At 41.0% G+C, this 15,280-nt stretch overlaps 1 protein-coding gene across 1 annotated transcript; it reads left to right on the forward strand.

The window, feature by feature from the left end:
• The first annotated feature begins 7,902 nt into the window (after positions 1-7,902).
• LOC101475288 (5-hydroxytryptamine receptor 3A) lies at positions 7,903-14,608 on the forward strand. Its single transcript, XM_023155304.3, has 6 exons — positions 7,903-8,214; positions 9,327-9,496; positions 9,657-9,817; positions 10,314-10,524; positions 11,043-11,252; positions 13,622-14,608. The coding sequence occupies exons 3-6, from the start codon at positions 9,671-9,673 to the stop codon at positions 13,924-13,926; spliced, it is 873 nt and encodes a 290-aa protein (XP_023011072.3). The 5' UTR covers positions 7,903-8,214; positions 9,327-9,496; positions 9,657-9,670; the 3' UTR covers positions 13,927-14,608.
• The last annotated feature ends 672 nt before the right edge of the window (positions 14,609-15,280 follow it).

Below are 15,280 nucleotides of genomic sequence, written 5' to 3' on the forward strand. Positions count from 1 at the left end.
TAGAGCAGCCGCTTTTAATTTTGGGAAGACTTTCTATAGAAAAAAACTCAGAAAACTAGAGACGAAACTGGAAACACAAACTAGAAAACAAACCAGGAACTGAGAGCTAAAGCTTAGCCAAGAAACCGAAGGAAGAAACACAGCAAGGTGAGGGTGGAACAACGTGATACCATGTGAGTGAAGTTGGCCCCCCCACCTTCTTCAAATCCAACAAAAGTGGTATCAAACGTTTGTGCTACGTTTGTGCTGGTTTGTGCTGCTAAAATTGTCGTTTGTGCTGCCTCTGTTTTAAAGATATTAATGAAAATGCAAACGTCAAAAGGTCAACCAGCCCCCCACATCACCCAAATCAAACAGAAGTTGATGTCACAGGTTTGTGCTGCAAAAAGTTTTGTTTGTGGTGCTATTATTTTAAAGATATTAATAAAATTCCATCCATCCATCCATTTGCTTATCCTTTTAAGGGTCGCAGGGGGTGCTGGAATCTATTCCAGCTGTCATAGGGCAAGAGGCAGGGTACATCCTGGACAGGTTGCCAGTCTGTCACAGGGCCAACACACAGGGACAGACAACCATTCACACTCACATTCACACCTATGGGCAATTCGGATTAACCAATTAACCTATCACCACAAGCTGCATGTCTTTGGAGAGAGCCCGGAGAGAACCCACGCAAACACGGGGAGAGAACATGCAAACTCCACACAGAAAGACCCTGGCTTGATGGTGGAATTGAACTCAGGACCTTCTTGCTGTGCGGCAACAGTGCTAACCACCGTGCTGCCGTAATAATAACATTAAATAACATTTATGAAGAAATTTAAAGGGGCATGCCAGTAGGTGCGTATCAGTTTATAATTAGATAAGGTGTTTTGAGCCAATAAGCTGGTTGTGGATCACTGGCTACCATGTTTCTTAACATTACCTTACTCCATCTAGTGTGCTACCAGCAGGGTATATGCTAAAATGCTAATGGTTGTTAAAACATTAACCTAATAATATGTGAACTGTAGCTTTTAAGTCAAATGCTAATATTAACAAAAGTGCTGTCATTTGTATGTGGGCTGTCATGAGCAAGTTGTATAAAATTAACATACACAGGAGTGCACTTCAGTGATTCAGCAAATCTGGACTCAAAGGCTCCAAACAGCCTGCAGAACTGTGAACCTTAGGTAACTGTCAATGTTACATGAAAGGGCCGACCTATATTTTTTGCAAGAGTCAAACTTCTGTAGCCATGGTCACAAAGGGCTATTAAATGAGTGGGCTATTAAACACGTGTGGGATTGACACAGACACAGATTTATCTCAACAGAGTCTGGATTTATCTACAAGTATTTTAATGATGAGCTTTGAACATTGACTAAATTCATTTTTATACTGATCAAATGAATTTTGAACTAGATCGTGGTAAGGATCAGTGTTGGGACTAACGCATTATTAAGTAACGCGTTAGAGTAACTACGTTATTATTGTGGTAACGAGCACGGTAACTAGTTATTATGTCAAAACCGGGAACGCGTTACTCGTTACTGGGATTTAAATAGGCTCGTTATTCGTTACTTCGTGTGGCGGCATCGCAGAGCTTCCACAGATTCAGTAACATTAGCAAGTGGTGGAGGCCAGCAGGTGGATGAAGGAAAAGGGAGGCAGGAGCAGAGACCCGAAGCAGCCGCTGGTCCGAGAGAGTCAGGTGAACTGAACTTCAGGTAAGAAGTTATGACCTGCAGTCCATCTGGGTCAGATATGAACCAAGTTTAGGTGGAGTTTATTTTCGTTGTGCTGACTTTTTCGTACTGCGTGCTAGCTAGCATGACGGAGTTTCTATACAGCTGGGTGGGTGCTATGTTACTGATGTTGAACTTTATTTTGTTCATAAGGTTAATTATTAGAGTTGCCAACCGTCCCATAAAAAACAGAATCGTCTAGTATTCAGAGAAAATATTACGTGTTTCTTATTGAGGTGAAAAGGAACATTTTGTCCTGGACTTCAGCTACAATGAAAAAGACACAAAGCTGGAGTTATTCTGTGTTTACGCTGCACAGCTGCCTCTTCTTCTCTCATCCTCTCCCCCTCCCTCACCCGTTTCTACTTCAATCATGAAACTGATCAATGATCAGCTGATCGGCTTTTGTCTCTTGTTTATTTATTGCTCACTTTGCGCCAGAAAGAGGAAACCAGCGGATGTCGCGCTAAACAACAGCAGCACATTTGATCAGCTGTTGTTAGAATTTATTTAATATTACTTTCTACTATCAGCTGATGTTTGCTGGAGCCTCAGCTGTAAAGCTGCTGGTCATGATATGGTTTGGTTATCTGGTGAGAGGGAAACATGAAGATGAAACCAGGAGATGTCCTTACTGGATCATCAGAGCTGTGATGGAGAAACAGGTTTACCTTTTAGGTGACATGAATGAGTTGAAGGGAAGTTATGAACTGTTTCTGAGAGACAAATAACCCCAGGATCCTTTTCTAAGTAGCTGACAGCTGGTAACTGTGCAGGGGCGGGTCTAGCAAAGTGTTGCCAGGGGACAAGGTTGGGCATTAAAAGGGAGAGGGGGGCACAAAGAAACACTTTCTTATTCTCATTTAAAATGTCTCACTTTTAAAAAAATAATTATCTGAGTCTTGCAACAAACAATTGATAAATTGATACATATATACCATCAGAACAGTGTACATCACTGCCACAACAGTGTTTATTTTCATTCAAAGGCTTTATGATTTTTCCTATAATGGCGGCCGGTCTCTAGTCAAAATGCCCGGGACGATTTTTTTGTCCCAGTCCAGCCCTGTAAGCAGCTCATCTGCAGTCTGGTGTTACCTACATCTTCCTATTCAGAAGGCAGCATTTCCGAGTTCTGAGTACAATCGAAAGCACCACGACTGCAGTTTTTGTGTTGGATGTAAAAAGCAGGCTAGGATAGAATCAGGCGTGGGATTTCTCTCGTGGAAATGTGCACATTATTTTTTCCTTTCTATTGGTAGGTGGCACAGTGCACTGTGGCAAGTAAGCAAGCTAGAAGACTGGCAAAGTTATGGAAGAAACACATTAACAAGAGAATTCTGAGTAAAACCAAAGTTATTTTCCCTAGTAACTAGTTACTTTGAAAGTAACGAGTAACTTGAAGTAACTGAGTTACTTTTGATAGAAGTAACTAGTAATGTAACTAAGTTACTAATTTAAAGTAACTTACCCAACACTGGTAAGGATAAACTGATAAACTCTGCCAAAAAAAACAAACATAGCGACCTGTGTTTGGTTTGTGATCACCAGGGGATGCTATCATACACATTCTTCTGAGAGAAAAAAACAAGAGTTGAAGAAAACATGTGCTAGCTATCTTATTTGCATTTTTAAGCTAGATCCCATGAGCAACAGCAATCATCAACACTTCAATTTACTACGTCAAAACAGTGTATCAAAGTAAGTAATTTAAGATAAGATAAGATAAGATAAGATAAGATAAGATAAGATAAGATAAGATAGAACTTTATTAATCCCTCAGGTGGGTTCCTCTGGGAAATTCGATTTCCAAAAAAAGCACAGCACCGACAGAAGTTACAGTTACAGAATGTTATATATATATATATATATATATATATATATATATATATATATATATATATATATATATATATATATATATATATAACATAAATACAGAGACAAATATAAATAAAATATACAAAGGGGATAAATAGAATAAATAGGAATAAAAAATAAAAATACAAGTGAATTGCACATTTCAAGTATTGAGTCTATTTCACTGTTGACTATTTACAAAAAGTATTGCACAAGGTATTGTACAGTGAGGTGAAGAGGCACTACAGCTTAGTTGTTCACTTTTAATGTCCACTTAAAGATGTAGAATTAAAGTTATAACCAAATTATAGCACTAATATATCACATTTTTAATTTTTGCTTGACAGATGCCAAAGAAATCAGTGGTGGACAAAATTGCAGTATTTGAAGTCCTTCGTGCTTCTAAAGAAGCAGTCATAAAAAATGGAAAAGTTTCAACTCCAAGTGATGACATATGGCAAAATCTATGCAAACAACTTGGTGAAAAGATGACACCAAAAGCTCTTTACACTTTTGTTAAATTAAACAGACACAATGTATGGGCTGCTCTGGATTACAGTGATGAAGAGAGACTGACTGACACAGACAGCAGTGACAATGATAATGATTTTGAACAAAGCAGCTCTCCTTTTCAAAACAAAGACTGCAAGACTTTCAATGTGGAGCTCCCATTTGAACAGTGGATACATATGATTCCACATAAAGTCACATACAAAAAGAGTACTTTCAAGAAAAGGGAATACACAATTTTGAAGCCAGGTACATGGACTCATGTTGTAAACCAGGGAATCTGGAAAGAGGTTAAAAGTACATGCACCATTACTTTTAAACGAGCCAAGGTGTACCTCAGAACTGTATCTTGTTTTATTAAAATCAGAGGCTTTTGCAAAGAGTGTAGTGGCCAGCTGTACATTACATGTGAAAAGGAACCTGAAAATCACTGCCCAATGGTGCTGAAGTGTGTAATGGCAAACACGGATGAATCCATGCACACTGGCTTTTCTTTTTTTTCTTTTTTTTTTTAAACTGCTTTTGGTTAATTTATTGCCTGTTTTATTTAGTCGTTTTTTGTTTTTGTTTTTTGCCTGTCCCGTTTGGCTCTTTTGCCATCAGAATTATTGTCTAAAGGCAAAGAAAGATGCCCAACGGATTTACTTTACCAAATTGACCATCCCAGCCTTGCCATAATGGTCCATTTGATTCACCTTTTATTGTTTATTTTATTTTTACTTGCTGAATACGGGACAGACTTGACTGGGGGAAAGAAAGAGGGAAAGAGAAACAGCTGAGAAGAGGGACGGGGGAGAAGGGCAAAAAACAAAAACCAACAGAACGGGCAGAAAAAAAAAGAAAAAGAAATGCATCTATCGATCACCTGGATCACCTGTTGAGAAAGAAAAAAGAAAACAAGCAGAAGAGAACAAGAGTAATAGAATAAACAACATCACAATGATATATGGGAATATGACAGTAAATACTAAATGTTAAACATTATTGTGCAGCACATAAGATCAACAGAACACAGTGTGCTTTGAGGTAGGAGCCAAAAAGGGTGTAGTTTGTGGGTGTGTACACCTGTGAGCATGGATGCGCTTGTTTTTTTTAAAAGGTTCCTTCATGTAATGATCTGCTAGAGGGTGTGGGGGGGCCACAGCCCCGTCCTCCAGGGCATGAAGCAGGTATGGAGGAGATCAAAACTCCAGACATCCAGAGGCCCCCAGAACACAAGAGACCAAGGAAGACCAACAGAGGGGCAGCCGCGCCACTGTCCCAGAAAGAGCTGAGGAGAGTCCCAGATGAGGGCTCACCCAGCAGCCGCGGAGCAGAAGCCAGGGGGAGTTGCAGTGACACACCCGTGAGCTCCGCCGGCAGCCAGCTGTGCCTGAGTGACCGAGCCCCAGGCCGAGAGGCCGGGGGCACCCCACCTCCGAAGTGGCCCGAGCAAGCCCCAGGCTCCAGGCCCCGATAAGCGGCCGCCAAGGAGTGAGCCGGTGTTTACCCGGACGCCCATCCCCGGACACAAAGAACCACCAACGCACCGATGTCTGAGGGAGTCCGCCACTGGCATATAGACACAGACATACAGGCACACACAGATACAAACATCCATTCCCACCCTCATGCTCTCATATGCACTTACTCCACACTCACCCAACGTGGAGACAGACATAAAGAGACGCTGTACACACGATCACACTCCCCAAGCGTACTCTACGAACCGGGTCTAGGTACCCTTGCCCCTGGAGGGGGAAACTGCACCCAGACCCAGGTAGTGTTACCCTTTTCCCTGCGGTGGGGAGAGGCAGACCGCCCCGACTCGGCAGCAGCAGGGAGGCCCCACACTCCAGACCGCAGTCGGACAGCCAACTCCTCCTCCTAGCCCCCCCGCTCCAGCAGGCCGCAGAGAATGGGGGTGAGAGAAGACTCCAAACCTCCCTCCACCCGCTCATTGTAGTGTTGATGCATGTGTGTTCTAAGGTGCATTTAAAACCCAGGAGGGCATGGAGCTACCTGCCAGAGAGCAGCAGGTAAGCGCATGGTCCCTCCTGATAGCCCTCAATGTCTAAGTGTATTTAACATTGAGAGGTGGGCAACGACGCCAGGGGTGAGGTGTACCCCCTGATGGTCTTTTGGATACCGTGTAGCGTGCCCACCCCCAAGATCCTATATGTATGTGTTATGAGAGTGTGAGTAATGTGAATGTCTAAGTTGTGGGATAAAATTGAAGTACAGGCAGCCAGAAGGGGACAGAGGGGGAGATGCCTCCCCCGCACCCTGGTGACATACCTTTACCCCAAGGCCCTGCATGTGTGGGTGATTGTGGTGGAGTGGGAAGAGGGAGGCAGCTGATAATGTTTCCAATAATGTGACCTATGTCACATTATTGGAAATTGAAAGCAGCAGAGCCTGTTGCCAAAAAAAAGCTGTCACAACAGTCATCATGTGATTGACTCATACGGAACAAATCCAAGTGAAGATGATAAGTGATAAAAACCTGCTTTGAATCCAAACACTTGCAACAATGTGTGGATGGACGCGTGCATCAGGTACGTGTGTCACACTGCAAAGTCAATATTAGTTTCTGAAGGTGGTTACTGGTTTCACCTGCGCATCCTCACAGCTTTATCTGTATGTGACGGCACCCAAGCTGTTGTAATTTAGAGTATCAGCCACTTGTCATGTTAATAAGGGCTAAATAAAGCTGAGACAGAAAATGGCCGGTGTGAAAGCTGCTGAGCTGATCGTCATCTGTTTCATGTTGCTACAAGGTAAGGCAAGAAAACATTTTATCAACACATTTCACAACAAAGAAAGCGACAGCAATGTGTTGATTTACTTCCTGCACAGTCGTAACACCTTACACATATTTACTAATGTATGAAGGATTTATTAAAATTTAGCATTAAAACTTCCTGTAAGAAAAACAAACCTAACTTAGAGACTAAAGTTAAAGTATTGCCTTCATTTCTTTATACGTGATATACATGCAGATTAATACATAACAGAGAAGCTAAATGGTTAAATGTTTAAAAACTTTCCCATCACTATTATTTTTGTCATTAATTTTCAAACAAAGGAGATCATTCAGTTACATCTATCTCAATAAAGGGCAGCACTGGATCTGCTTTTATTTTTCAGTGTTTTCAGTACAATTACATTTTCATTACAAACAAAAGAAACGAGTAAACACACTCGGCTCTCACGTGTTTACCCGCTGTAATAAAATAAGCATCTGCTGCACTAAAAAAAAAAATACAAATGGAAGAACTGAGCCTGCGTGTTTTCATGTTCAAGCATTTAACATAATGGTACGTTTAATTTGCTTGTTCTCTTCTTGATCTCAGGCTTTGTGGCGGCTTTGAACTGCACCAGCCCAACTCCTGCTGCCCTGTTTGATGAACTCACAAATCATTTGTTCCCTAACAAACTGCTGCGTCCTGTCGAAACCTTTGCAAAGCCAATAAACATATCCATCAGCATAACAGTGGCAGGAATTTTAGGAGTGGTGAGTCTACACAGCTTATACACAAAATATTAACATCATGTCATCTATGTGGAACTAATAATCCTTATGACTCTAATATACTTTCTAATGTTACTCATCTTTAGAATGAAAAATCCCAAACACTGTCTTCAGTCATATGGCAGGTCCTGGTATGTTTTGAACAGCTCTCAGAACTAATACAATAATGTCACATTTCTTATATGATTATACTGACATTTTGTAAATTATTTCTGTTGCAGCTATTTGTATTTTCAGCACAATGAACCAATCCAGAGCGATCATAAGAATGAATCAAAATGTTTGGCCACTGAATTAATACATAAAGAATACATTACTTGTTATTTTAGATTTCCTTAAGTCTGTAACAGTAATTTCAAATATTTATTATCACTTGGGAACTTTTTCTTACAGTCTAACATGACTTAATGCCAGATGTTGTGTTTCCCTGTTTCAGCAGTTAGCATGATAGCTGTAGAGCTGTGGAACAGTTTTGCTGTTGTTCTGTTTAATGTAGGAGTGGGATATCGAAGGACTGAACTGGGATGAGAAGGAATGTGCAGCTAAAAGAGTTTCGGTTCCTCGGGACAACCTTTGGGTCCCAGACATTCACTTAAAACAGCTGTAAGTTTAATGAATTTTCTAAATCAAGTCGAAGAAACTAACTTTTAATTAAAACACTAAAAATGTCAGAAATGACAAAGCAGTCATGAGAGACATCGCCGTCCACAACTGAGCTGGGAGACCAACACTTGCTCTGTAAACAGAAAGTGGAAGAGCAGGTTTTCTTTGCTAAGGAAGCTTACGTCCTGATGAGTGCAGTGTACTTTGCTGTGGTCTGCTGGGGGAGCAGGAGATAAATAAACTAATCAGGAACCCCGACCACCCTCTGCACCACCTACTGGACAGGCTGCGACATTTATTTTCAGTGTTGTTCAATTCAAATTTTATTTATACAGCGCCAAATCACACTTTATATTGTAAGGTAGACCCTACAATAATACATACAGAGAAAAACCCAACAATCATATGACCCCCTATGAGCAAGCACTTTGGCGACAGTGGGAAGGAAAAACTCCCTTTTAACTCATTCACTGCCAGCCATTTTCAAATCAGGTAACTCCCCACTGCCAGGGTTTTTGAGCATTTTTACTCATTTTTGAAGAGCCACAGAAAACTGTGTGTTATGATCATATAAACGCTGAACCTACCAAAATGAAGAACAGACTCTCTTCTTTCATCCAAAAAAAAAGCTTGTTTCTACCATTTTCCATTCTTTAGTAATCAGCTGTAGAAGAGAGGTGGGTTCCACCAAAAATGCCTGTTTTGACCAAAAAAGGGGAGAAAATGAGCTTTTTGTGAAAAATACATTTCAAGCAGAAAAGTGCCTTTGACACTAATATTTCTTGCTTTGTGACACCTCTAACATATAAAATAGTTTTTCACTTCTATAAAACAGCGGAAGCAAATGGATGGATGGATGGATGGATGGATGGATGGATGGATGGATGGCCAATGAAGGGAAGTCAAAACAGGAGAAATCTGCTCTCTCTTTCTAGTCCCTGTCAGGACTCTTGCTGCAGCATTTTGGATTAGCTGAAGACTTTTCATTTAGTTTTTAGGACATCCTGATAATAATGAATTATTGTTCTCTTACACTCATCACCTGATTTGAATATATTGTTTTTCATATATATTTTTTCAGTGTTTTATTATTGTATTCTGTTCTATTCCAGCCTGGACGAAGCCAGCTCTACCAAAACTCCCTATGTCTACTTATATAATACAGGTCATGTATATGATGATAAGCCCATCACAGTGGTCACTTCTTGCCAATTGGGAATCTACACCTTTCCCTTTGATATCCAAAACTGCTCGTTGACCTTCGGATCATATATACACTTTGGTAAGGCTGCCTGAAAATTTAAAAAAATAATAATCTCAAAGAGTCTTAAAAATTATTTTTTTAAACTCTAAAACATCCCTATAGAGCATCCATATTCTGATTTTAACACAAAACTATGTGCTAATATGCAAATAAGCAAAAGTCTTGAATGTCACTCTAGCTACGGATATTCAGATGATTCAAGGCGCCACAGCTGAAAAGGTCCTGAAAGAGTCCCAAGATGTGATAGTAACCAGTGGGGAGTGGGAGCTGACAGATATAAATATTGCCGATTCCAGCCTGCATTTAGACAGTGGAAGCTACTCTGAGATCACATACTATGTAAGCGTGTTTTTACTGACTTTTTCATCCTTCTGATAATTTATTTTGTACTGTTATAGCTGATCACACTTTATTGTTTAATAGTTCCTAATTATGGGAAGCCTTTATAAACCAGTCGCTATCATATTGAACATGTTTGTCGTGAGAATGAAAGTAAAGTAAAATCAGGTGCAGATGATGCATGAGTGAAACATAAAGAAACTGAACTGTGCTGTGGTGGCACAGGACAGCAGGGATTACGTCCAGCATTTTGGAAGTAGTTTCCGTTTTAAAAGCTTCATTTCTAATATTTGATGTAATGAGACATCTCATTTATTGACCAAAATTCTGAAGCAGTTGGTAAAAACTAAGTACATCCTATGATTCAGTGACTTTAGCAGCAACAACTTGATGTAATCATTTTCTGTCAGTCACATCGCTGTAAAGGAAAAAGATTGATTGATGCATACAATCTAACAAAATTCTTACAGGTTTAATACTTTTGTCTCTTCCCAAGATCGTGCTAAGACGGAGACCAATCGCCTATGTGGTCAACCTCCTGGTCCCCAGCTGTTTCCTAATCACAGTGGACCTCTTCAGTTTTGTGCTGCCCCCACAGAGCGTGGACAGATCCTCCTTCAAGATGACACTCATCCTGGGCTACACCGTCTTCCTGCTCATAATGAATGACCTGCTGCCTGTTACCGGGGAGAAAACACCGCTCATCAGTGAGTGTACATAAATGTAGTATCGGCTGCATAGTTCTTCTTTTGAAGAAATACACTGTGCTGTATTTATACACTTAAGGAGGTTAGAGACAGTGTTTCTGAAAGACAATACAGTGTCCTTTGGATTAAGAAGGGTTGAATTCAAACATCTGTGGAACAGACGTCTCGAAATCAAATTTTCACCAAAACTGTCAGTTCCTAAAAAAACAAGTTTTCTAAACTGTGAAACTCTTCACCGAAGTACATTTTGCAAAACTGGATGATCCCGATCAGTGTCAACTTGCCAAAAGGCTCCACCTACTAAAGACACATTTATTCTTGGGGTGTGGGGGGTTTTTTTTAGCTCTAGTTGTCATGTCAATGACACACAGCAAGATAAGGCATCTATGGCTGTAATCCAGACATTTCTTAAACACGATGGTAACTAAGACTGAGAAAGAGAATATGAGCTCACATGTGAAAATGATTTAATGAAAACTGTTCTGAGTTCTTCCTGTCTTTGGTGCTGTTTCCTGCAGATGTTTTCTTCTCCATCAGTCTGGCGCTGATGGTTGCCAGCCTGTTGGAGACGCTGTTCATCACAAACATTCAGTACAAGCCCAGAGAGTACAGCGCAGTGCCTCACTGGCTCAGTGTCCTCGTGTTACGTTATCTAGCTGTTCTTGTTTGTATCCCTCCAAAGCAAAAGAGCAACCGAGTCACAGTCTCCCTCAATCCATCTCACAAAGGTACGTTATTATTTTTATAGTCCTGTTATTACTAGAAGATTTTGTTAAGAGCCCAAGCTGAAGAAACAGCTGTGGCCTGTATTGACTGTAGTGGACTATGTGTTAGGTTAAACAACATAATGCTGGCATTATGGCTGAGGATTGTGTGTTCCAGCTATAGGGAGATCACATTCCTGAGCCCCCCTGGGAAAGTCTATGCCAGGGTGCCGGAAAAGAGAGTCCGTTCGTTAGTCGAACCTCGGATGCAGGAGGAACAATTTGGTTTATGTTTTGGTTGGACCAGCTGTTTACCCTCTCGAGGATACTCGAGGTGTATGGGAGTTTGCACAACCAGTCTACATGTGTTTTGTGGACTTGGAGAAGGCATTCACCCATGTCCCTGGTGAGATGTTCCGCAGAAGTATGGGGTGTCTAGCCCCGTTGATACAGGCCATTCAATCCTTATAAAAATGTTGCAGGAGCTTGGTCCGCATAGCCAGCAATAAGTCAAACATGTTTCTGGTGCGTTGGACGCCAACAGTGCTGCCCTTTGTCACTGAATCTGTTCATAATCTTTATGGACATAATATTTAGGCATAGCCAAGTGGCAGAAGGCTTCCACTTGGGTGGCCTCAGAATTTCATCTCTGCCTTTTGCAGATGATGTGGTTCTGTTGGCTTCATAAGGTGACGGCCTCCAGCTGGCACTGGAGTGGTTTGCAGCTGAGTGTGAAGAGGCAGGATTCAGAATCAGCACTTCCAAATCTGAGGCCATGGCCCTCAGCCAGAAAAAGGAGTGCCCACTGAGGGTCAGGGACGAGTTCCTGCACCAAATAAAGGAGTTTAAGTACACTCTAAAATGAAAGCATAGTACAAATAAGCAATTGGAGTTTTAAAAAACAGGATGGAATCAATTTCTTTTATGCAACGCGATGATGGCTGCATGTGTTTCTTTGCAGGTAACCAATGATTTCAAAAATGACCCTCCTTTTAACAAATCCAGTCCGCTATTTTAACTCAATAAATGAGTAATAATAATGATCTCCAGCCTTGTGCTCATCAACATTCTCATCTGAGTTAACAAGAAGATTGTGGAAATGATGTCAGCAGATCCTTTTATGGCAGCGATGAAATGCAGTGGAAATGCAGGTTTTTGGAATGACGTTTATTTTCATGTCAAAAAGGACTTTGCAATTCATCTGATCACTCTTCATAACCTTCTGAAGTATTCGCAAATTGCTATGATAAAAACTGAAGAAGCAAACTTTGTAAAAAATATTATTTGTGTCATTTTCAAAACTTTTGGCCACGACTGTATCTCGTGGTCTTGTTCACGAGTGAGAGGAGAGGGAAGCTGGAGATCTACAGACAGATTGGTGCTGCGACTGTAGTGATGCGGAGGCTGTACATCATGTTGAAGAAAGAGCTGAGCGTAAAAGCGAAGCTTTCAGTTTATCCATCGGTGTACGTTCCCACCGAAAGAGCAAGATACAAGTGGCAGAAATGAGCTTTCTCCAAAGGGTGGCTGGCGTCTCCCTTAGAGATAGGGTGAGGAGTTCGGCCATCCGGGAGGGGCTCAGTGTAGAAACACTTCTCTTCCTCTTTGAAAGGAGCCAGTTGAGGTGGTTTGGGCATCTGACAAGGATGCCTCCTGGGTGAGGTGTTCCGGGCATGTCCGACTGGGAGGAGGCCCTGGGGCAGATCCAGGACACGCTGGAGAGATTATATCTGTCAGCTGGCCTGGGAACGCTTTGCTGTTTCTCTGGACAACCTGGAGGAGGGGGCCGGGCAGGAGGAGGTCTGGGCTTCTCCGCTTAGGCTGCTGCCACCGTGACCCGGCCCCGGATAAGTTGAAAACCATGGATGGAGGGATGCAAGAAGAATAAACGAGTTGAAAGTTTCTCCTTCACTGAATTATATTAACTTGTACCAGAGAGCCAAACCACTGAGAGCTTCAAGAACTAATAGAAGGATTTTTAAGGCAAATCTGTGTGTGTGTCCTGGGAGCCAGTGAAGTGACATAAACGCTTGGGTAATGGTTATATTTGCCTATATGCAAGAACTCTGATGATGGTGTAGTCCTACAAACAGAGCGTTACAACAGTCTGACCCGTTCGATATGAACGCATGAATCATTTTCTCGCAGTCAGTTCGATGTACCAATTTTTTTTAAAACTTGTAAACAATTTGATCCTGATGAATCTGGACACGTAAACTTTAGGTCACAACTCTCCACAGTCATGCCACGTATCTCTCAGCTGAAAAGTACGTTATGCTTATCCTTATTTAAGCCGGTAGTAATATAGTCAAGTCGATTTTAATCACCATCTACGACTTAAGAAAAAGTAACCACTTTTTGTGGTCTCAGGGTGTTTTGTTTGTGTTTCACAGCACCATCAGCGAACACCAGCGCCACAAACCTCTCCGACCATCAGAGCATCTCAGATGTTACACTTTCAGCTTCTCTGGACTCTCCGGACCCAGTTCTGGAACAACTGAGGATGTTAGGCAGAGAGCTCACAGCCATCCGAGTTCAGATGGACAAATACTGTCAAGGGACCAAAGCCACGCAGGAGTGGGAAATGATCGGGACAGTGATCGATCGTCTGCTGTTTGGCTTGTACATCATCTTCATTTTTGTGAGCTTTATCACAATAATAAGCATCTGGATATGGAATAATTCATTTGCTACATGATTAGATCAAAAACTGCATCACATGGATTAGTGCCATGGCAATCTTCACTTCACGCATGCACTTGACCCCGTGCTGATTCCTTATTTGTTTGCATATTTGTCACACGTACATGTTTCAGATCAAAGGAATTGATGACCTGAAACATTTTAGTGTGACAAATACACAAACCAAGAGCAAAGAGGGCATGAGTTAGATTTGCTGAGATCAGGAATTGCAGCATTATTTAGTATAATGAAAATAGCCCTGCTTCTGTTATCTGCATTTCATTCCTGTAATCAAAATAGCATCAGTTAATGAGCTGTAAGGTAGCTGGCCTTGGCAAACTCTGCATTTTACAGTCACAAACTGTGGTTTACTGTATCCTGACACTATTTACTGGAGCTTCCCCCCCCCCAAACATATCAGTAGCCAGAGAAAAATAATGAAAGAGGGACACATTCATAAACTTACAGGCCTCGGCTTACATCCAGTAACCACCATTTTCCTTGCAGATCAGAACCTTGAACACATTTAGACTCTAATGCCATTAATAGAAGTTGTACTTGTCTTTAAGATTCATTAGCAATTAAAACTATTACAACTATTATTGTATTGTTTTTCAATTTCATGGGTTGTGGTTTACCTGCATAATCATAAACAGCAATTTGTGACAAAGAAAATAAATACGTGAGACATCAGCTTCTGTGACAATGAAATGTAAGCGATGGTTTCAGCTCTGCTACTTAAACAGCTTGGCATCGAAACTGAGTAACTAAAAATTACATTTTATGACAATTAAAGCTGCTTCAGTTTGAGGTTATACCGCCACCTCGAGCACTCCACATGTTGGGTTGGGCCAAGCCTGATTAGTACCTGTACGGAGACGACTGGGAGCAGGCTGTCCACCGATCAGGTTTGATTTGCAAACCACTTCAGTATTGAACCCCAAATTTGCTCCAAATGCATTCATCAGTGTGACCGGATATCACCTAAGGCAATCATTTCCAATCACCACACCAGCAGAAAATGAAGACTTTCAGCTGGGTTTTCATTTATTTTGATTTTCTGATGACTTGATTCTTCATTAACAGCTTCACTTTTGCAAATTAGGATTTTTTTTTTTTTTATTTATTTTAAATAGATCAAAAATGAAAGTAGCCCCCCCCCAAAAAAAACAAACAAAACAAAACAGCGATTAATTTTTACGGATTTATTCATTTTTAAAATACCTTGGCTTTATTTTATTAGTTCAGTTTCTTTTTCATGGAAGGACTCCAAAATTATCATAATCAGAGTTTTTAAACAGAAAAATCTATGAGATTTTGGAGCCACTTCCAATGAAGTTTTCCTATAGACTCTTATAGAAATCAAACCA

The sequence above is a fragment of the Maylandia zebra genome, linkage group LG15 (assembly GCF_041146795.1).
Source record: "Maylandia zebra isolate NMK-2024a linkage group LG15, Mzebra_GT3a, whole genome shotgun sequence".
In the NCBI taxonomy this organism is placed as follows: Eukaryota; Metazoa; Chordata; class Actinopteri; order Cichliformes; family Cichlidae; genus Maylandia; species Maylandia zebra.

Bases quoted from the DNA above. Each gene is read 5' to 3' on its own strand.
- LOC101475288 (XM_023155304.3), top strand. From the start codon at position 9,671: ATGATTCAAGGCGCCACAGCTGAAAAGGTCCTGAAAGAGTCCCAAGAT. The intron at 10,525-11,042 runs GTGAGTGTACAT...TGTTTCCTGCAG, and splicing joins GGAGAAAACACCGCTCATCA to ATGTTTTCTTCTCCATCAGT. The intron at 11,253-13,621 runs GTACGTTATTAT...TGTGTTTCACAG, and splicing joins CCTCAATCCATCTCACAAAG to CACCATCAGCGAACACCAGC.